At 44.2% G+C, this 21,643-nt stretch overlaps 1 protein-coding gene across 1 annotated transcript in view; it reads right to left on the bottom strand.

Moving 5' to 3' along the window:
• Positions 1-692: 692 nt before the first annotated feature.
• Positions 693-21,643, bottom strand: part of hspg2 (heparan sulfate proteoglycan 2) — an 88,650-nt gene continuing 67,699 nt past the window's right edge. Inside the window, exons 52-89 of the mRNA XM_071521839.1 lie at positions 21,066-21,188; positions 20,697-20,849; positions 20,191-20,351; positions 19,822-19,899; positions 17,948-18,083; positions 17,598-17,749; positions 17,198-17,342; positions 16,435-16,578; positions 15,582-15,716; positions 15,179-15,360; positions 14,789-14,984; positions 14,391-14,570; positions 14,034-14,294; positions 13,593-13,755; positions 13,376-13,473; positions 13,000-13,266; positions 12,736-12,848; positions 12,276-12,423; positions 12,035-12,151; positions 11,826-11,843; positions 10,256-10,340; positions 10,017-10,161; positions 9,688-9,790; positions 9,455-9,564; positions 9,231-9,339; positions 9,003-9,101; positions 8,654-8,875; positions 7,979-8,223; positions 7,719-7,890; positions 7,380-7,502; positions 6,775-6,831; positions 5,579-5,654; positions 5,403-5,481; positions 4,872-4,919; positions 4,398-4,468; positions 4,130-4,213; positions 3,825-3,928; positions 693-3,571 (exon numbers count right to left, since the gene is read on the bottom strand). Coding sequence (XP_071377940.1) covers positions 3,399-3,571; positions 3,825-3,928; positions 4,130-4,213; positions 4,398-4,468; positions 4,872-4,919; positions 5,403-5,481; positions 5,579-5,654; positions 6,775-6,831; positions 7,380-7,502; positions 7,719-7,890; positions 7,979-8,223; positions 8,654-8,875; positions 9,003-9,101; positions 9,231-9,339; positions 9,455-9,564; positions 9,688-9,790; positions 10,017-10,161; positions 10,256-10,340; positions 11,826-11,843; positions 12,035-12,151; positions 12,276-12,423; positions 12,736-12,848; positions 13,000-13,266; positions 13,376-13,473; positions 13,593-13,755; positions 14,034-14,294; positions 14,391-14,570; positions 14,789-14,984; positions 15,179-15,360; positions 15,582-15,716; positions 16,435-16,578; positions 17,198-17,342; positions 17,598-17,749; positions 17,948-18,083; positions 19,822-19,899; positions 20,191-20,351; positions 20,697-20,849; positions 21,066-21,188 — 5,075 coding nt within the window. The 3' untranslated portion in view covers positions 693-3,398. The remainder of the gene's footprint in view (positions 3,572-3,824; positions 3,929-4,129; positions 4,214-4,397; positions 4,469-4,871; positions 4,920-5,402; positions 5,482-5,578; positions 5,655-6,774; positions 6,832-7,379; positions 7,503-7,718; positions 7,891-7,978; positions 8,224-8,653; positions 8,876-9,002; positions 9,102-9,230; positions 9,340-9,454; positions 9,565-9,687; positions 9,791-10,016; positions 10,162-10,255; positions 10,341-11,825; positions 11,844-12,034; positions 12,152-12,275; positions 12,424-12,735; positions 12,849-12,999; positions 13,267-13,375; positions 13,474-13,592; positions 13,756-14,033; positions 14,295-14,390; positions 14,571-14,788; positions 14,985-15,178; positions 15,361-15,581; positions 15,717-16,434; positions 16,579-17,197; positions 17,343-17,597; positions 17,750-17,947; positions 18,084-19,821; positions 19,900-20,190; positions 20,352-20,696; positions 20,850-21,065; positions 21,189-21,643) is intronic.

Here is a 21,643-nt window from a genome sequence, read left to right as displayed (position 1 = left end):
GGATGGCATTGCCAGTGAGAGTAATTCAGTTTGCTGCAGGGCCACCCATCAACAATGGGTCATGAATAGCTTATTCCAAGTGTAGCTTTTTAATTAATTCTATTCTGCAAATCTTCATTAGCAGCTGCACACAAATCCAAATATCTTAGTACTGTATATAACTGTACAATCAATATAGAATCCATAAACTGCCAGTATCAACAGCTCATCTCATCATTTATGCTGCTTCACCTTCTTATTTTCGAAAAAATAAACTAAGAAATATTTTTTTTCAACATGCATAAATATTATGGCTCTCAGTGGCACCTTCACTTTATCCATTACATCATTTAATCTACTGCCAGGGTAACTCACTGTAAGACCTGTACAAACAAGCCCTACCTAAGCCTGCAGTAAGATGAGAGCTCTATGGCCATGGGACAGATTTATTTTAGAAACCTGATTTGGGTGTAACTTCTAGTGGGGAACATTGGATCTTGACTTTGTCAATAGACTGGGTAATCAACCTGTCATTCTCTCAGTCTCTCCCAAGGGATTAGGTCAAAGGCTTGGTTATACAATAGACGATGTGGGCACAATGAAATGATTAGGTGCAAAAAACACCTCATCTGAAGGAAGCCTCCCAACACAGAGCAGAAACACAGCAAGTACAGTGGAGAAAAAAGAAAACTCAGGAGATTATAAATAGCACATGAATTTTGTTTTTAATTAAGAAACACCAAGGGAAGGGGGAGAGTCCTTTCAACACTGGAAATGGAACAGTCAGGAACACGAGCAGGTCGTCCCGACACGGACAATATTTCATCCGGTACACTTTCATTCGCTGAACTCTGTGATAATCTTTTGTCTGTCATTCAGAAGTGAAACATAGACAAATATGAACAATTTGAAAAAGGTGAAATCAAAATTTTCATCATTACTGAAAGTGCACCTATCATATACAGTTGATGCTTGCAGCCATGCTTTATTTTGCAATGACCTAAACACAATCAAAAAGCTATGTGGCAGTGTCCTGATAACTATGCATTGGGAGACAGGCCATGTACAGTGTATATTATGAAAATCCAGTTTTAGAGCAGATACACAACAGGTGCCCAACATGGTGCACACATACCATCCTACTCTGCTTTAGTCTCCCAAACTCGCTCTTAACAATCGTCTTGTTCAACTACACATTTTAACAAACATGATGGTACCTTTCTCTGTAGATAAATAGATCATTCATTGCATTTGGAGCCTAAGATTTTTTTTCATCATAGTGAAGTGAACAACTAAGACCAGGTTCCAACCATTTGGCCAGGCAGTTCCAGTCAGGTATCACAGATGAACCCTCCATAGAGATTACAAGGGATGGCCGTATTCAAACTCAAACATGAAGGGAAAAAACAAAGGGGATGTGGGAGGCAATACACAATAACCAGAGGAAAGAAAATAGCAAGCTTTTGTGATTGCTCTAAAACAGCAGAATTGAAACAAAAGCAATGGAAAGGAGGAGAAAAAAACAAAAAAAACAAAAAATAAATAAAAATGAAGCAACTCTAAGTGAAAGGATAGTGCTCATTTTTAGAATATTAATACAAATATTTTAAGCTTACAAAAATCAGAAAGGTTTGTGAACCCCAAAGTGAACGTGCCATTATGGTTTTGTATTGTGGTCAACTAAGGCGGGCGAGCATGCTTTATTAATGGAGCTGCACTACTGGTCACAGCACCTGCAGGAGGCTTCCACTGCATTCTCACACTACCAAAACCTACTCCAACTGTGTCCTACTGTTTGTTGCAGATGCACCTACCTCTACAGATATAACAGCCTACAGAACCATGTAGCCTTCTGGGTTTGACAAGACTGGTTTTATAGCTTACTGTGTAGTTACTGAGGCTACCAAACCTGAAAATCAGAAACATCTTGAGGCAGTTCTGCGTTGACCCTCCTGAGGATATGGATGATGAGACATGCACTCTCTCACACACACACACACACACACACACACACTAACACACACTTCTGACACCATCTGGAGCTTGGAGTGACTTATGAGAAACAGAAGGGGCTGAGACATACAGAACTAACAAATTTACTTAACATGCATACACATTCTCAACTGATACTGATATTGTTACCTGACTGGCAGATAGGTTTATACATAAAACATTGTCTTCTATTTCATCAAACAACCAAACATAAAAAACTACATCTTTTTCAGTTCTTAAAAACTCCTTTTTTGAGATCTACTCAATCGAATAAGGCTGTGGAGACAACAAATCATGTCATATCATCATAAAATCAACCTCAAATGTCATGCACATTAGCTCCAATAACAAAAGCTCCACTGTGGCACTAGCGTATCCTGTTTAACACGGATGCATTCTTCATCTAGGCAACCCATTTACTAAACAACACCTCTACATCTCTACAACATCAGCAAAAGGCGACAGACAGGGAACCGTGTGATTGCGCGCTGTATCTTCATGTCTGATATTAGCACCAAGGTTTATTTCTTTTTTTATTTAAAAAACAAAAAAAAAGAACAAAATACAGACACAGAAGAGGCAACCATGCTATGATGCCGAGTGACTAGTGACTCGCGGAACAATTCAGCCAAGTTAAAGCAGCAGTATTTCTAAATTTGTGTTTTTTTTTTTTATTTGAATTGGATGACCTGAGTTGTGTACTGAAGCCGCATGTGCCGTGACCATTGTGCGCTCCTCTCCCAACAGTATGCAAAAGACTGTGAGCATGCTCGCACAGAAGGTTCCCCTACAGAAGTGAAGAAAGAAGGCCTAAACGTCTTCAAGTATTAATACAGTTAGGCCTGTAAAAAGCCCTGGACACACAGTATTAGAACCCAGAATAAACTCTAGGAAAGTAGAAGAGCAGTTATGGTTAGTTTGCATGTTTTCCCCCACAAATATATAATATATATATTCATATGTATATAAATAAAAATTCAGTGCTGTAAAAACATCTCCAACTCCATAGGATCTGACCCATCGTAGAAGGCCTAATACGTTTTACTCTTACTCTTCTCATGGCTAAAGCTACTGCTGGGAGTATGTAAACTGTACTGGTTCTCCTGTGTTAATAGTCCTTCATCGAGAATACAACACTGAGGAAGAGAAGACTTGTTAATATCATTTCAATTTTTCTCTCTTTTTTTTTGGTTTTAATGCACACAGAGAATCGTATCCTGTCGTGTCGTCATGATTTTCTTTCTTTTTTTTGTTTTTTTGGTAGCAGCAAAGCACCAAGTTTGTGTCAGGCTCTATGTGTGTCAGTCTCTCTGTGTGTGTCTGGTGTGTTTGACTGTGACATCACTCCATAGTCTCTGGGTGTGTGTGTGTGTGTGTACGTGTGTGTGTTTATGTGTGTGTGTATGCGTATGTGTGTGTGCTGCGATCTATGAAGAGCACGGCTGCACGTTGAGGCCGTGGGCTGCGTGGGTTTGCAGGTCGATGGCCTGGGCTGGCTGCTGTCCCGGCCGGGCGTTCATCAGTGACAGGTTCCTCACACAGCCGGTCATTCCCGAGGAAAACTTCCCTCCGGTCAGACCAGCCATGTCTGGGGCTCCTCCTGTTACAGGAGCACGCACACACACACACACACACAAATCAACCAGTGATAAACTTTCTCTTGGTCTTTCTACCTGAAATGTACCTACAAATAAAAGATAATGAAATGAATATTGGACTTTTGGACCCATGGTGCAATTGTTTGCAACAAAACACTTGAAATTTTTTTGGAGAAATTTGATGGACATTTTTATGCTTGTAGTTCTCAGCCTTCTTTTCATTTTGGGTTGAACTGTTCATTTAAATCCACTCACCCAGGTATATGCTGCCTTTGGTGTTGACCATGAGGCTTTTGCCTTTAGATTGTCCGTGTCGTGTGGCTCCTCCATCTATCTGAATGTATCCGTCTTTTCCGGTTCTGCAACACAAGAGAAACTTGAGGAGATCTACACAACTCAACAAAAGAACTGAACATACACTGACAAAATCCTGATAAAACATAAAGGAAATAGTTGATACATCACAAAAAATACTCAAAAAAGATAGCAGAACATGTGTTGAACATAGTTGAACTGTGTCAAACCTTGTTAACAGGGTGAAATAATATATACTATCATACCTGACTGCTGTGACCTTGTGCCATTGGCCATCATTGATGGACTCCCGGGACATGATCTCTGCCTCTCCACTGCCCAACTGGTAACTGGATATCATACACATCACCAGTATTACTACAGCACTACTGTGAGCTGAAAAATAACACTCATCCAGATGCTCACTGCCAACTGACACCACTGTATATGAGATCAGTCTTATCACAGGAAAAGCTACAGTAGTGAGGTATCAAACAGGCACAGGGACTACAGGAGTACACTGGGCTCAGTCACCTGAAAACAAGGCGTCCGTTCTGTAGACCGAGGCTGATGAAGTCCTTGCCTTTGCCTTGCTCTCCCAGTTCCTGGGAATCAAATTGTTTAGTTGGCAAAGGACTTTGTTTGAATGTCCTCCTGCTTCATGAAAACTAACAAAATGCTTTACAATGTTCCCACTGTGCAAACTGTGAGCTACAATATAGTATTTTTGATGTAATAGCAAACATTAGGTAACATGGACAGATTGCTCCTTATTACAAACTGTGACATAAAATCTTTCATGCGAAACAACAATGAGAAGACAAGCTGTCATAGCCATGGTACATAACAAACATGACTTATTTTTCCAGATACTAGCACATTTCAAAACATGTGGTTCCTAGGATGTATCTTTACAGTTGTCCACAGGGTCTCGTATACATATTTGTACAGAAAGCACATGTTTTGAAAGTAACCAGAAGATGAGTGTTTTGGTGTTTGAGTGGATACCTTTTTACTAGCATGCACCTTTCGCAAATGGCGTGCGCCATTGGTCTCCTGAGGAAAATGGAGGGTGAGTTAGAGAAGCAACATGCATTAAAACTTAGTGGTGTCAGATAAAGCAGGGCTCGCAGCCATCATGCCCAACAATGTAACAGCCACAGTGTCACGAGTGTTAACTAGTCAGTGCGATGATGAATGCTGTTCAATAGCCGGTGAAACATTCAGGAGAAAATGCAGTATTATCGCTGACATGTAAGTGAAAGACTGACAGTGAATGATGTGAGAACATGACTGAGTATCAGTTCGTTACACATGAAATCTACAAATCAGGTAGTGGTGATGATTAGGAGTGGTGAAAAGCAGGGAGGTTAGGGTGAGGATGGGGAGGGGGGGTGGGGGGGTAGGGGGGTGGGGGGGGGTTAGGTTAGAAAAATCAGGTTCTGGGTCTATATCCAAGGCCAGGGTTAGGATTAGGCTAAGGTCCAGTCCCAGGCTTAAGTTTCATGGTTGTGGACCAGGACAAGGACCAGGACCTACCACTCCCTGCCACAGGATCAGGCCATCTGGGGAGTTGGTGTTGATCTCCAGCTCAATGGTCTCTGGAGAGTCGTGGGCACTAAAACACAGAAAAAGACACAACCATTTCACCCGTATTATCTTTACCTGAAGTCACTGTGAGAGACAATCAATGCAGATGAGTAAACTACACTTACCTTCTGGGGAAAATTGGTTTGGGAAGGGCAATGTATCCATCATGGTGGAAATATGCTGCATACATATATGGTGAATCTACAAATAAATAAATAAAAATAAAAACAGCATTCAAATAATTCTTGTAAGGCTGCTGTGTACACAACTCTGATCCTCAATATTATGGCTCCCTCCAGTGGCGATAGGATGGAAGAAACCCTGGTAAGGTAGGCTTGGTTAGATAAAACATTTATACAAGACAGAAAGTGATATTGTTGATAATGGTAAAGCACAAATGTAAATGTAAACTAAAAGATAATAACCCTAGATTTCATTTCTGTGCCCAAAATCCATATGCAAATAACACATCCAACTGCTGCAATTTAAAAACCAAAACAATACAAAGTCTTCAGTACACTCAAACCAGGCTCCAGGCTCCAGACTCAGTTGACAGTCGTCACCAATACATGTGCAGTAGAAGTTATTTGCCATTCCTCACACACTACAACATCTCTGACCATTCCCAGAGATAGGCATCAGACTTCCAACTCACCAAAACCATGGCTCCATGCACAAATACTGGATAAAGTATATGCTCAAGAGAAATCTCAACTCACCCAAACAACCATCACATTGTGCTTTCAACAGACACTTTCAGCTGTTAGTAACAACACAGCGCTGCCATCAAATGTGTGTACATTAAATACATTTAATTTTCTCAGTTTGTAACAAGATAAGTTCAGTGGGAAAAGTGAGTGGTTTGTGTGTTGTTTTTTTCTTTCTTCTTGTATGGACAGGCAGTTTTGAAGAAGACGGAGACAAGATTTTATGTTGCAGTGAGTAGTTAAATTACAGGACTCGACATGACGATCAAGAAGAAATTAAAAAAAGGGGAATTCTACATTCATAGCATCTCTGGAAATGCATGAAAAAGGTGCCACAGGTTGGCACACAAACCAGTTGATCTCCCAACTGCATTGTACCGTACCACTACCACTTAGTATAGATGCAGAATTCCCCTCTCCCAGATTTCCACAGGGGTAAGAGTCACCAGTTGAGTACAGACATGTGTTTTTGGTTTGTATTTATGTACGCGTGTGTGTTAGGCAGTAGACGGCTCGGGCTTTTGGGCCGGACGGGACGTGGGGCCCCTCAAGGTCAGACGGGCCCCCTGTTAGTCACGGTCGTGTCAGGCAGACTGAATATTGAGATACTGTACCATTCGCCCCGCTACCCTCCAAATTCCACAGGGCCTCGGAGAAGCTGGAGACCTGGCCTGCGTGTGCGGGATATAGCCATGAGAGTGCAGGGAGTAAGACACACTTCATCACTTCATCACTTAGGATTCACCCAACCAGCACACAGCGCAATGCTGGATCTCACACAATGAGCTGTCTGATGTTAGAGAGGCTTCACACTGTGGAGAATGTGAGTCATGTGGGCTCATTCCTGACTGCATATCTGCCTATGTGGTGGTTCTGCTTTGATGATCAATGTCTTTGTCGACAGGATACAGGTGTGCGCAGTAGCTAACATGTGTCCTGTAGGAGGACACATGCTTTGCAGAGGGCTGATAGGATCTCAAAGGATGTCTAACTCCCCCGGCTGTAAAATCACAACATACACATGAATCTTCATGCGGGTGTAGCTTAATATTGTTATGTTTTAGACTAATTGCTTCCTACTGAAATTAAAGTGTATTGTAATAAAAATACAGAAAATACAATAAAAACATATTCTTCCATGTGTTCTGCTATTTGTGGCTTTGATTTGACAAAAACTTTAATAATAGTATAACTGGTTGCACTGCCAGTCAACACTTACTTTCTTCACAGTTTAGGCCGGTGTGGCCTGCAGTACACACACACTGGCCGTTGACACAGCTGCCGCCATTCTGGCACTGAATGTTGCTCTGGCACACGTCCTTCACCACCTCGCAACGCTCACCTGCAGGGTCACATACCAGTCAGGGGTCAGGGGTCAAAGGTCAAGTTCACACAAAAGTCAGGGCCAGGAGTTAGGGTTTGGAGTTTATACAGAGGATATAGTGATGAGTGTTGTTAGAAATCCTGGGAAGATTTGATACTTGCTAACCCTTATCATGACTAGAAGACTATGCTATGCACAGATTGTGGTGGTACACACATTGCAGAGAGTCCTCACCTTCAAATCCGTCCTTACAGAGGCACTGGTACTCATATTCAGCGCTAGACATACAGTGACCTCCATTCAGGCAGGGCCGGCGGTCACAGGGGCTGTTGTCCACACACTTGCGGATGGCTCTGCTTTCTGTGAAGCTGTAGGACAAGTCCACCTTCTTGTTGTTGATGGAAACCTGAGCAGGAGGCAGTGCAGATATGTTAAAGCTACCACCTAAGGGAAAGTACTTTGTTATTTCCTCTTCTTTTCAACAGAGATCTCACCTCTCCTATACATCCTTCAAACATTTCGCTGACGTTGGCAGGCTTGGGCAGGATGTCCATGTTAGGGACTCCTCCCAGGTACATAGGGGTGTGGATATTGAGGCCCTGGGCTTTCCCTGGAGAGGTCTTCCTCTCCACTGGACCCTGGTCGACCCTCAGATGGCCGGCCCTCTTGTTCCGCTCGGCTACAACTCTGTGCCACTGGCCCAACGAGATGGGGTCCGGACTGCGAAGAATTGCCTGTCCTGAAAACCAAGATAAAGCCACAGAAAGTTTACTCTCTCAATGCATTTACCTTATATGCAGGGATTTATTGGAGGGTAAACCAACCAGAACTCTCTGTTACCCTCGTTTTCATTTGTGGAATAGATGTTCACCTTTTTAGATTGACAAGAATCCTTTAGCCTCACAAGCCAAACAAATCTTAATGATGGAAATTCATAGTGCACATCATACTAAGTAGTATCTAGCAGGAAAAAAGAATGCTTTTCTGAAACTATAATAGATTTTTGTTTTTATTGGTGTTTCCTAGCCACTACATCACTGATTATATGTATGCAAAACATACACACAACTCAATTTAAATTCTGCACAATTACAGTAACAGCTGTGTGAAAGTGTGACAGTTGGAGTGTACTAGTTTCTACCCAGTATCTAAACCAGTGTGCATCTTACCTGTGCCCAGCTCATATCTGAACTCCACATGTCCGTCCACCATGGAGACGGCTATGAAGTCCTCCACCTTCATCTTCTTCCCTCCACAGAAGAACATCACTCCGTCTCTCTCCAGTGGCTTGAACTCCAGCTCAACACGCAGGTCATCATGGATGTTGGTCAGCGGAGGATAGGCTATATACGACTCCTCACCGTCAAACAATGGAGTGGTCACCAATTCCCCTGGTAAAGGTGAAGGAGGAGGAGGAAAATATACTAGTCAGTTTACTGAATGTCCTAAAGGAAGTTTTGTTCTTGTGCTTGTATAGACAGTCCTGATTATTTTTCAGGGGAGATCAGGGTGACTTACCATCCATGCACTTGTTTCCAGACTTGCCCAGGTGGCAGCGACAGTCATAGCCCAGGCCATTCTGCCGGTTGATGCAGGTGGCGTCTGGTCCACAGGCCTCTGTGGGAGGTAAAGGTCACCAACAGAAAGACATAAAACACTATTCTTATCACGTAATGCAACTGATAGTGTCAGCAATATCAAGCTGCAGTGGTTTGTCTGCATGGTCAGTTGGTGTGTCACATGTACCTGAGTGACAGTGCAAGGAAGAGTGGTGCTGGCAGTTGCTGCCTGTGAATCCTCTGGGACAGCCGCACTTATACAAGCTGGCATCCGAATCCTCACACCTCCCTCCGTTCTGGATAACATAGAATAAACTAATTGGTTATTCTAGAATATAATATAGGACAAATACTGCTTTCATTTTAAGGTCCAGAAACATGTGACTCTGCAGGAGGATGGATGTAACTGACCTGGCATGGGTGATCTTTGCAGGTGGGACAGTTGGTGACGCCAGTAGAGCTGCGGTCAAGATCTTTGAAGATGACTTCCTCACCTTGGATGAGCAGCTGACGGATGCAGCCTGGATTGTACCAAAATCCAATCAGGACAAGCCATCGCACATAACAAAACGTTTTCTCCATCGTATATTACCATTAAAAGGAAATTAGAATATACTCATGGTATAAACAGAGTGATGTCTTACCAACAAAACCAGCTTTAATGCCAGCAGTTTTGGACAGGAGGGTGTAGTTGGGGTAGCCACCTACATGCAGCTCCTCATTTAGATCCAGCCCCTGGAACTTGCCCTGAGGAGAGAAATTGTGCATTTAAGGAATCTATTAACTGACATGAATTCATCAAATGCAACTGAGCAACAGTTTGAGTGATATTAATAAACCCTAAACCCTAATTTTTAATCTTTTTAATTTAAAATACTCATATTGCTCACAAGTTGAAAGCATGCAAATGGAGGTGAGTGAAAGCCAAGCCATTATCAACCAGGCCGTTTACATGTAAATCTGACAGGAGTACCTGAGAGCTGCCGTTGATGGGCTCCCCTCCATCTACAATGATATAGCCCAGGGTGTGGTTGCGGTACAGCTCAACTGTGTGAAACTCTCCCAGTTTGATGGGGTTGGGGTCACGAATGGTGGCCATGCCGGAGCCCACATCAAACCTGAGAGGAGACAATCAACATCATCAATGAGGTTCATCCTATTTACCACAGGTCAATTAAGAGAACTTCAGTGTTCAGTTCAGTGTGAACTGACCTGAACTCCACGCGGCCGCCCACAAGTCCCAGAGAGATGAAGTCAGCTCCTGTGGTCCTCCTCTGGCCATTGTAGAGGATCATACCTGGATGACCAGAACAGGTAGAGTGAGTATGGTGCTCACACACACTGGCATGCACTTATACCTATACACATAACCTGCAATAACATCCATCTTAACAAGTCATTTAATCTAGTAGGTTTAATCTTCCAGTGGGGTGATATAATTCCACTTCAATTCCAATGCAGTTTAACATTTTTTTCAAGAATTTTCTTCAGTCAAGTGTCATTTTCTTGATAGTGGTGAAGCAATCTCCCTTATTCTGCTAGAAAATTCTTGAAACGAGTGAAACTGCATTCAAAGCAAGTGGAATTATCTCACGCTGCTGGTAGAATCTTTCACTCAAGAAACTTAAGATTTTAAGATATGAGACTAAATGACTTGTGAAGATGGACATATTTTGCATTGTACTCACTCACGCATGAGGTAAAACTCATTGAAAGCTGAATGGTAAAGCAGCATGCTATAGTGAGGCGGGTTTAAAGCCAACCACAGCCAGGTTATATCCTGCCATCCTGCCTGGGCATCACTGGGAACAGCCAGGGACAGCTGGTCACATCCATACTGCCAGTCCACTGTTTTCCACCCACATGCCAGGAACACATGCTCACATGGGCCACACAGGCAACACATGGTGAAATGGTCAAAGCTGGGGCAGTTTGGCATCATGCCTTACACATCTATCTTTATCAGCTCTGATAGTTCTGAAAGGGAGTGATCAAGAAAAAGTGGATTGCTTAAATATGCCACACAAGGCAGATTTTCTTTTTCACTCGCTGCAAAGTAAATTATGGTCCAAAATATTGAAAATATCATCAGTAAGTATTTGTATCACACATTGAAACAATCCATCTTCTTGTTGACTGACGTCAGACATGGGGTCAAATAGTTTTTGCAAATAATTTCTAGCATTTGTTAACCAGTTAGTTACCAGATGGGTGGGATCTATTGCATCAGCAAAAATTCTGTGATTTTCTAATCTTTCCAGCTTTCACTGTATTGTCCTGCAAACCCCCATCCATCTGGCACCTAGGACGGCTAAAACAAACCATAAAATGCACTTGCAAATAATATTTGACCTAGCTCTCACTATTTTCAGAAATGTAGTGATGCTTAGATACAAAGAGATCACTATAAGAAACGTATGTGCCTAGATGTTGCACTGATGATCTATCATACAATGATTGTCACAAGCAGCAGTGCTGCTACCTAGGTAATGTAGAAGCTGACGGAGTAGAACGGAAAGTAGAACTAGGTTTGCATATGCCTCATTCAGAGTTATCCAGTTACCATTAGGCTGATGATGGTAATACTCTGACAAGTGGTTGTGCGATCATGACTGCAAAGCCTGTGTGAAAACATAGGCCATTCACCACTTGGCATCTCTTTGACAGCCGCTAAAACAGCTCTGTGATTTGGATGCATTATGGGAAAGTGTAATGCAGCCCAAAAAGCAATACGGCCTGCATCAGCCTTGAGTTACTGTGGTTCTCAAGCACTGAGACTCACCGGCATACAACATGAGACCTTCCCACCACGTGGGTGAGAGGGAGAGGTGAGGGAGAGAGGGAGGGGGGCAGAAGACGGAGTGAAATTATACATCACAAACATGGTAAACAGAGCAAAAAAAGTTACATTGAACAACATTGAACAACAAAGCATTCAAAAGTGTAAACAAATACACTGTACAATGAAAATATAAGTAGGCACTTCCTCACCATCAACATTATCAGGTCTAAAATTGATCTTGATGCTGAAAGCCTTATAGGCATTCTTGATGGTGGGCAGGGTGAGGTAGGACAAGGGCTCCTGGGCAAAGTAGGGCATCACTCTCTCTGCACAAACACAGAATTTAAAAGTTAGTCAACAGACACATATGTAAGTTTCATTTCTTTCATTTCATTTGCTTCCCACTCTCTATTTTAGGTAGTCAGATGTGCATCCACTCAGCAGACTAACCGTGAACATTGAGTGTAGTGAAGGCTTCCACTTTGCCCTGCTTGTTGGAGGCGGTGCACACGTATGTCCCAGAATCCTCATGGGTGACGCGAGGAACCGTCAGCACATTGACCTCCTGGAAACACTTAGGAGGAAGCTCGTCTCCCAGCTGTATGCAGAAACAGACACAGAGAGACACACCTCATGGTCACACATACTGTAGAAATCCTAACAAATACCAAAGTTCTTTACTCTCTCCAATCATTTACCTTATATGCAGGGATGTAGTGGAGGGTAAACCCACCTGAACTCAGTATTACCCACCTTTTGATTTGGAGAATAGAGTTTACCCTTATTTTCAGCCTCACAAGCCATAAGAGTTGGCCAGCATATAGAGTATAGAAAGTGTAGAAAAGATGGCTCCTTATGATTTCTTTGTTTTATTGAATTAAAAATGTCAGAAATACAAAAGTCTTGTTACCTTGGACCATTTAATCTCAGGTACTGGATATCCTGAAGCCACACAGGGCAAGACGGCATCAGATCCGACTGTCACCTCCTTAGTTTCAGGCAGCGCAGCGATTTGAGGAAGGGCTACGGAAACAGGCGAAAACATTGATTTAGACTAGAGTGGTGAGAGCTTCACTGCCATGTATAATGTCTCATGTAAGAAACTGACTTGACTGCATGACGCTGCACAGTGCGTGTGTATGTGTCGGAAGAGGAGATGCTCTTGTGCACTCACACTGGACGTTGAGCACCACCTGAGACTGGACCGAGCCTACGTCGTTGGTGGCGGTGCAGCGGTACTGTCCGGCGTCGGCCTCGGTCACCTGCTTGATCTTCAGCATGCCGCCCTTCACCATGATGTGGGTGGGCAGAGACCCGCCGACTTTGCTCCACTTGACCGTGGGCTGGGGGTCGCCGACGGCCTGGCATTCAAACTCCACCGAGTTCCCCACCATCACGGTCTGAATCGACGTGCGCACGTTTATCATCACCTTTGGCAGAGCTGTCGGGAGCAGGAGAGGAGGGAAGGGCATCCAATTACAATAGAATAAAAAAACAGGTTTTGATTAAGCAGTGTGTACTAGCAGGATATAGCAGCATATGTCGCAGACCTTGGATGGTAAGCTTGGCAGTGTCCTGGGCCTGGCCATACACACTGCTGGCTCTGCAGATGTAAACACCTTCATTGCTCTGCTCAAGGTTCTCAATCCTACAGAGAAACAGCAAAAAGTACATATAACAGTGAGCTCATTTATCCTCTTCAGTGTTAACTTCACATTTAACATTCATACATTCAGTTTTTCTCTTATGCTGTCTAGTATGACTAACCTGAGCACCCCGTCCTTGACATGGTGGTTAGGCGGCAAGGCACCTCCTTCCTTCAGCCACTCAATTTTGGTTTCTATGCCACCAGCTGCTGAACAGGTGAACTCCACAGCGCTGCCCTGGGCCTTTACCTCCACCTGGGGGGATACACGCACTGCCAGGGGGGCTACAGGGGGAAAGAGGGAGCGAAAGAGGTTAGTTAGGACATATATGAATATCAGAAAGTACAACTGTTACTTGCTTCCCCCTGTCTTCTGTTTGTCTATCTTACACTCTGGATGTCCCTAAACAGTTGGCTATCTATCTGTACCAGTGGGAGTCCTTTTTTCTTTCTTTTTGTGTTTAGATGGATGTTTTGTGTAGCTGTAGTGCTGTTTTGTAGCATTTATAGCCTCTTATATTTTTCAAAATTTGTCCAATGATTATATTATCAGCATAACTTACATCTGACTGTGACTTTAGCCACCACTTCACTGTCGCCCACTTTGTTGCTGGCCACACACTTGTAGCTCCCAGCATCCTCGGCGGTGGCCAGGTTGATCTGGAGATCCCCTCCGTTAACCTGGGCGCGGGGGGGCAGGCTGCCCTCCAGCTTGGTCCAGGTGAAGGTCAGGGGAGGAGTGCCGTGGGCCAGGCACTGCAGCCTGATCACCTCCCCAACACGCACAGCCACGTCATCGGGCATGGAGGTGGCATAGGGAGGAGCTGAGATGTAGGAGAAAAAGTTCATTTGTTGAATGGGTGATCGGCTCAACCAGAATCTTTACTAAAGCTAAAGGCCAGCCCCTTTATGTGACTCACTCTCTACATCCAGCATGATGGTGACTTCACTGGTGCCCATGCTGTTGGTGGCATTGCAGATGTACTCTCCAGAGTCTTGGCGGCCCACGCTTGGCAGCACCAGGCTGTTGTTCACCACCTTGTGTCTCCAAGGCAGAGGGGCCCGCAGCTTAGACCAGGTGATCTTAGGAGAAGGGACACCTAGGGGGAGAGAAGTGGTGAACAGTGTAAAAGAAAAGTGTAATTTGTGATCTAATTTTAATGAATTAACAATTTAAGTCTACTGGATTGTAATGAAAATTACACACTGTGACTCTTTAGCACAGTGATGTAACATACAAGATAATGCAGAAAGACAGGACATGAAAATGGTTCAAGTGAATTCCCATTGTAAAAATGTGATTTGTAGCCGTCTTTACCATGGGCATCACAGCGCAGTGTTGCAGTCTGTCCCTCCACTGCAATCATGAGAGGCTCAGGCACAGAGGCCCTGGGCGCTGTGGGCAGGCGAGAGCTTCCCTCGACGATCACCTCCACCCTGGTCTCAGAGGTGCCCTCGTTGTTGCGAGCCGTGCACACGTATGTGCCAGTATCCTCCGGACGAGCCACTAGAATCTGCACGGGAAAAGAAGATAGATTTATCTAGCCATCAAAATACTCACAACCTCAAAACAAGACAGACAGGTTGATTTCAAACATTGATTTAGTCTTTAAACTGTCATAAAGAAACTAATGCAAGGTAAGTGGTGATGGGCAACATAAACTATTATGTAAATACAATTTGACCATGGTGTGTGATATACCAGTACCTGCATGACGGCATTTGACTCCATGGGCACCGGGCTGCTCAGCATGGTCTTGCGGGTGCTGTCCAGCCTGTGCCATGTGACTGAGGGGCGTGGCTCTCCTGACGCCTGGCACTCCAGATTGATGGGTTCACCCACCCTGACCCGCACCGGCCCACTAGGGGTGACAGCGGCCACAGGGGACTCTGAGGGCACAGACAAAATAACGTTATGGCTTTATATATGGTCAGGCACTAGAGGGAGCTCTTCACTTACATGAGTGGGTCTAAGAGGTGTGGCGGTGTGTGGAATTGGAAAAGCAGCCTGTGCCTGTGATAGAGGAAGTGCAGGCTATCATATTCTACCCTGGTACTCTGTGTGTGTGTGTATGTGAGTGTGTTTGTGCATGCCGGAGTATGTGAATTACCTCTGACAATCAGAGACACAATGCTCTGGGTGATGCCGAACAGGTTACTAGCCACACAACGGTAGGTGCCCTGGTTGAAAGAGCGGGCATTGGCAATGGTAATAACAGAACCATCAGGGCCAACTTTGACATTATCTGTGGGATAGAGTAGCAAACAAAACATTAGATCAGCTGTAAATACTGCAGGAGACTTCTGGACCAGCTAAAACAGTAGTTCTAAATTTTGGGTCTGAGGCGCCAACGATGTCCAAAGATGGGGGCTGTAAGGCCTTAGAGAATTCAAGCTACAGGAATCATATTTCATAGAAACTAAGAATTCAAAATGAATAGCCTAATGTAATCCAATTTATTTTACATGCTTTCTCTAGCAGAAATTCTGGAGCACAGGTCATCAAATCTTGTGTAAGGCAGAGAAGTGTGCTGCAACAATGCAATTCTTGTTTGCGGAGTGCTGAGCCAAAAAAATCTAATCCAATATGACAAATCAAACACAGAGTGAGGTAGCACATCCAAGAATGGGAAAATGACACAATACAACACACTACGAAACACTAACACGTTTTGGCAAGTAAAGCCTTCATCAGAGCCATCATGTCATCAAATCTTCATCCTGCTGTCATTGACTTTTATGCATGCAATGTTTGCCTGAGTTATACTAAAATGTCAGGGAGTTGATGGTGGAGATGCCAAGTTGGGGGATTTGGGAACAACTGAGCATTAGAAATGAATGATTAAATGAAGGTGGACCATGGCTGTAATTGCTCGTAAATAATGACATCATTAAATCTGTGTGTGTTTTCTCTTTAGAAAGCAGACTCATTCATCAGAAGCGTAGTGTGTTCCTGGCCCTCACCTGGCAGGGGCTGGTTGTTGGACAGCTTCCACTCCAGTCTGACAGGCTGGGCTCCACTGTACACCCTGCACCTGAAGCTGGCCGATTCCCCCAGACGCACTGCAGCGCTGTGCGGCTCAATGGAGATGATGGGGGTCTGCAGACCTGCTCCAGGAACCAGAGGTTAGGACTGAAATCAGACTCTGGACAGAATCTATTTGAATATACCGCCCTGATTGATCTCACTTCATTTAGCTGACTTGTTATTCATATAAACCTGAAACAGATTGCTATACAGTGTGGCCATGGGCTATATTGGCAGCAGTTTAAGAACTCAAAACATTGCTGAAGTCCAGGAAGGACTGAACGAGGATGAGATCATGGGACAGTAGCGGGGAAAACCATTCACTCTGAGGTCACACTGGGCCGGGTTGGAAAGCACAACTGGAAAAGCCATTCATAATGTGAGGCTGTGTGTCATAGAACACCCTTGCCCTGCGCTGCCCTGCCCTGCCCTGCCCTCATGTCACGTATGTGTTCCTCCCTGCCACTGACTGGCCATCAGCTGCCATTAGCTATGATTTCCCTGCTGAGAAAGAAATGCCTGTCGAGTTTAATCAAGTTGTCCGGCCTCGAGCAGGGTAGATTAGAGTGGAATAAAGTAGAGCTGAAAAGAAAACAATTATCCAAAAGGGCTCTTAGTTGCTATTCTATAACAAGAAGTCTCTGAAACAAGACAATCCACATACCATCTGTCTGAGGCCCACAGTGCTGTGCAACTTACGTGAAGAGGACGAGGTGACAGACACAGAGACAGAGCCCTGGCGGACTGGAGATCCAGGACTTCCAGAGTTGCCCTGCACCCGACAGATATACTCTCCTGAGTCGTCTGGAGTGGCTGACAGGATACGCAGCTGACTGCCCAGAACCTTCACACAACAGACAGGGGATGATATCGCTTCATTTTAGCTTATAATAATAGTAATATAACACCAACACCAATAATACTTATATTGGTATTAATACTACTCCTACTACTACAAAACAAACAAACAAATCTCCATCTAAACAAGTCATAGTCTATTATTGAGTCCTGAAATCGTAATTTTCTTAAAATAAGTGAAAAAAAATTTGGATAACATTCAAAGATCTAGTCAAGGCATGTGTGTGAGTATTTGCCCAACCTGGTGATTGGAGGAGAGTCGTCCACTGGCTCTTGTCCAAGTGACTGAGGGAGGAGGGTTTCCAGGGGCAAAACAGTTGAGGTCCAGACTCTGGCCCTCCTGGACATCAGCTATAGATGGCTGGATGGTGATGGCTGAGGAGATATGGTCCGCTGCACAAGCACCAACACATACATCACATTATGTTTTGTAAATGCATTATATTATAAAAGATTCCTTGCAAACATGGGATATCCTTGGGATAACTTAAGAGGTGCACTCTGCAAACTTCATATGAAAAGAGTGCTGCACAATGTGATTGAGGTGGACTGAGCCTGTTTGACTATGATGCCAAGTTTGTGACCTCTCACCTTTGAGCACAGTGACTTGAATAGGAGACCTATTTGAGCCAATGCTGTTGCTGCCAACACACATGTAAGTGCCCGAGTCGGACATCTTGACGTTGGGGATGAGCAGAGTACCAATGTCAGTGCGATCCATACGGGCCTGGAGAGACACACCACCGAGAGTGGAGATTAGATCAAAACCAATATCAATGTCACCGCCTACTGTTTGATATGATATACAGTGCGTTCAATTTCTGAGATATTATGTAATGATTATTTAGATTTACACCATACCAACACAGACAAACCATATACTGGAGATATAGCATATCACTTACCTGTCTGTCTACAGACCATTGACACAACACAAATATGACATTGCTGACATCATGACATTAAATGATCACTAGGTAATAGCAACACAAAAGCACTACGGGGCAGATCTTTAAGACAAGACAGGAGTTGTTATTACTACAGTTCAGTTGTTTTGTGAATGGAATTTTTGTTTAGGATTTCTATGGCATCGTACTTTGTACATGAAATTGTGTACAAAGTAGAGCCAACATTACTACAATGATTTGTATGGTTATAATTTGTTAATATGAATTATATATAATGATCAGTGTTGAAAATTAAATGTGCTAGACTAGATTGTTTTTACTCTAAAAGTGATTAAAATTGAAATGATGACAAAAATTAGGACAGTTAGAAAATTGACACAGATTGAGACACATTTGAGCCGATGATTACTTAATAACCAATAAAAAGCAGCTTTTTACGTGACTGTACAATCTTTGACAAATCTGAGAATAATTACTAGCCAGTGTATGAAGCTCTAGAAATCAACAAAATAACTACCACCTAATACCTAAGTACCCATATGACAACCAAAGAAAACATGTTTTTTTTCTTTTGCAACAATTTCAACACTCATATCTAATAAGTATGGCTGTCATGAGTTTGTGGTTCATGAGCAATCAACAAGCGACTTGTTTGTACACTACTCCACATGGCAGTCACAGTCTGCCCAGGGCCAGCGAGGCTGAACGTGGGCTTTTGGAAAGTTTGGAAACACCTCAGAGGGGAGGGGAATCTGGAGGGGAGGGAATGGGAGGGATTACTGTATCCGGGGGGTGTCGGGGCATCCGCGGACAAAGCTGCTTAGCTCCGGCCCGTTCAACCGTGAGGGAAGCTAAACCGAGCAGTGGCCGAGGCGGGCCCTGGCTCAATGTGTGTCTGAACCCATTGACGGGTTTTCAAAGCAACCCGTTTGCTAGAGCACACAGAATTTCTGCGTGGTCGCACGGCAGAGCCCAGCTCCCCCTGGGAAAGGCTGACACAACGCAGTGGCTCTCTGAGGCAGAACTAAACAGGCCCCGGAGCCCCGGCCGGGCCCAGGAGCGCTGCCTACAGACCAGACTAACACAAACCCCCCAGGGCCGGGGGGCAGCGGGCTCAGCCTGGCACGGAGCAAAATATGCCTGTAATACCTACAGTACCTACTGTATGCTTAGTCCTGTTAATACACTCAATGGAATGGAGGGAATCAACTGGGTGGTGAGAGCGTAAACAAGTCAGGGATGGTATGATGTGGACAGTTATAAAACAAAAGACTAATGGAACACTGATATTCATACAACGTGACACAAAAACAAGTACTGCATGCCATAAGTAAACTAAGAAAACAACCAGACCTGCTAGTTGGTTTCAACTTATTTGGCTCTACCTCTAATGGAACTTAGTGAGCAGCTACTTGCTGTAGTAAATTAATGGGGGTTACAATGTGTGAATAAAGGACACGTTTTGATCATGCATTTAGTCGACAAGGTGTAAAGGCGTGGTCAGTACAGGACAATGGGTGGGAGTAAGAGACAGGACAGACAGACAGATGGACAGACCTGCAGCTCCTCAATACGTCTCTGTAACACATCGAGACTGTTGCTTTTAAACTGATGGAAACCGTGAGAAGGAATGGCCTGAGCAAACGTCAAACAACAGAACAGGGTGGGATAAAAAAAGGGAGGAAACAAACACAAGGGAGGGAAAAATAAAGGGAAAAATGGTCAAAATACTGAACACAGTCATAAAAAATGTCAATTTGTATCAAAGCCCTGACACAGTATGATGAAATACCACCAGCACCAGTTACACCACGAGATACAAGATACGGATATAGCACACCGGAATGTAAATACATTAGTTACAGTTTTTAATCAGTCCATGCTAAAATGATCATTTAGTCATGGACATAGAGGCCGTGATCTCACCTGTGAGGGGATTTGACCTCCGTTTCTCAGCCAGGTGAGCTTGGGGGTGGGTGATCCTGATGCTCGGCAGTACAGCCTCAGGGTGTCGCCCTCGTGGACCTCAATATTTTGGGGACTGACTTGGACTTGGGGCTGGGTGCCTAGGCCACTTGGGTTAGACCCTGACGGAAATATGCATTTTAGTGATCATTCAAATGAAAGTACAATGCACTGCAAAGAATATCTGTCTTGTTGAGACTTTAAGATCTTATTTTTCTGAAAACAAGTGAAAAATCTGCTAATGGGGTGAGACAATTCCTGTAACAAGTAAAACTGCATTGAAAACAAGTGGAATTATCTTATCCCATTGGCATGCTCTTTCACTAAATATTTTAAGACAAGACTTGTCAAGATGGACATTTTTTTAAGTGCAGTGTGCAGTGCTTGCTGGGAGAATTTATATGAGGACAACATACATGCACGCACGTACTCATGCACACACACATACACGCACACACACAGCATACTTTGGATATAGAGGGAGGCCCGGGCTGTGTGTTCGCCATGAGTGTTCAGGGCCTTGCAGGTATACTCTCCCTCATCGGCCTGGTCCACTGCTGTGAAGGTCAGGACGCCTCCTCGCACCACAGCTCTGGGACTCATTCTGTTACCTGGACCTCCTGTTACAACAGTTACACTCATTAAGAACATAATATACTGTAAGTTGCATTTTCTATCTATGGCTGACTTTGCTTCTCAGAGTCGGAATACTGGGCTGCATCATCTGCAGTGATGAAGTTTCTATGATTTCCGTGACCAATGACCCTAAGTAACAAGGTTCAAGCACTCCAAAAGTGGGATATAGCCTTGTCAAGCCAGGTCAAAGCAGGTCTTACCTATCCACTCAATGGCAGGAGTAGGGTTCCCAGTCACCGTGCAGCGAAACTCGGCCCGCTGGCCCTGCTGGACATTCAGCACTGAAGGACTGACAGTGGCCACAGGCTGGGCCCCCTCTGCAGCTACAGAAGGAGACATGCCAGTCAAGCATAGCTCAAAGTGGACAGAGTGAGACATCCCATAGGTACATGGAGAGATAGAGCGCGATAATGCAGACTGGTCTATTGGTACAGCGTGAAATATGAAACCCTATCAGGGATCTATAACCGATGCTTGGGCAGTATACAGAGTAAGCTGCGAGGAATCTCTTGGGTGGATGCATTTGATTGAGAATGAATTGACCAGACTGTGTGAGAGAGTGGCGGCCTCCGCCTGTGCCCCCCCCCGCCCTTGGCAGCCTAAGTCCTCAGAGCAGACGAAACAGATGAGAGGTGGCAGGCAGGCCTTGGCATGGCCTCTGGGCATATTGCTGTCTGTGCCAGATTGGCTGGCTGCTAGGCCCCATATTCAATCCCATATGATCCCAGGGCGACAGAGCAAAAGAAAGCCCTCTTTCAGTAGCCAGGGAGGAGTATGA

This window comes from Centroberyx affinis, unplaced genomic scaffold (genome assembly GCF_046629955.1).
Source record: "Centroberyx affinis isolate AG114_WGS23_722 - 3 ecotype Tasmania unplaced genomic scaffold, CSIRO-AGI_Caff_v1 ptg000933l_1, whole genome shotgun sequence".
Taxonomy (NCBI): Eukaryota; Metazoa; Chordata; class Actinopteri; order Beryciformes; family Berycidae; genus Centroberyx; species Centroberyx affinis.
This window is presented reverse-complemented; position numbering and strand designations above follow the sequence as displayed.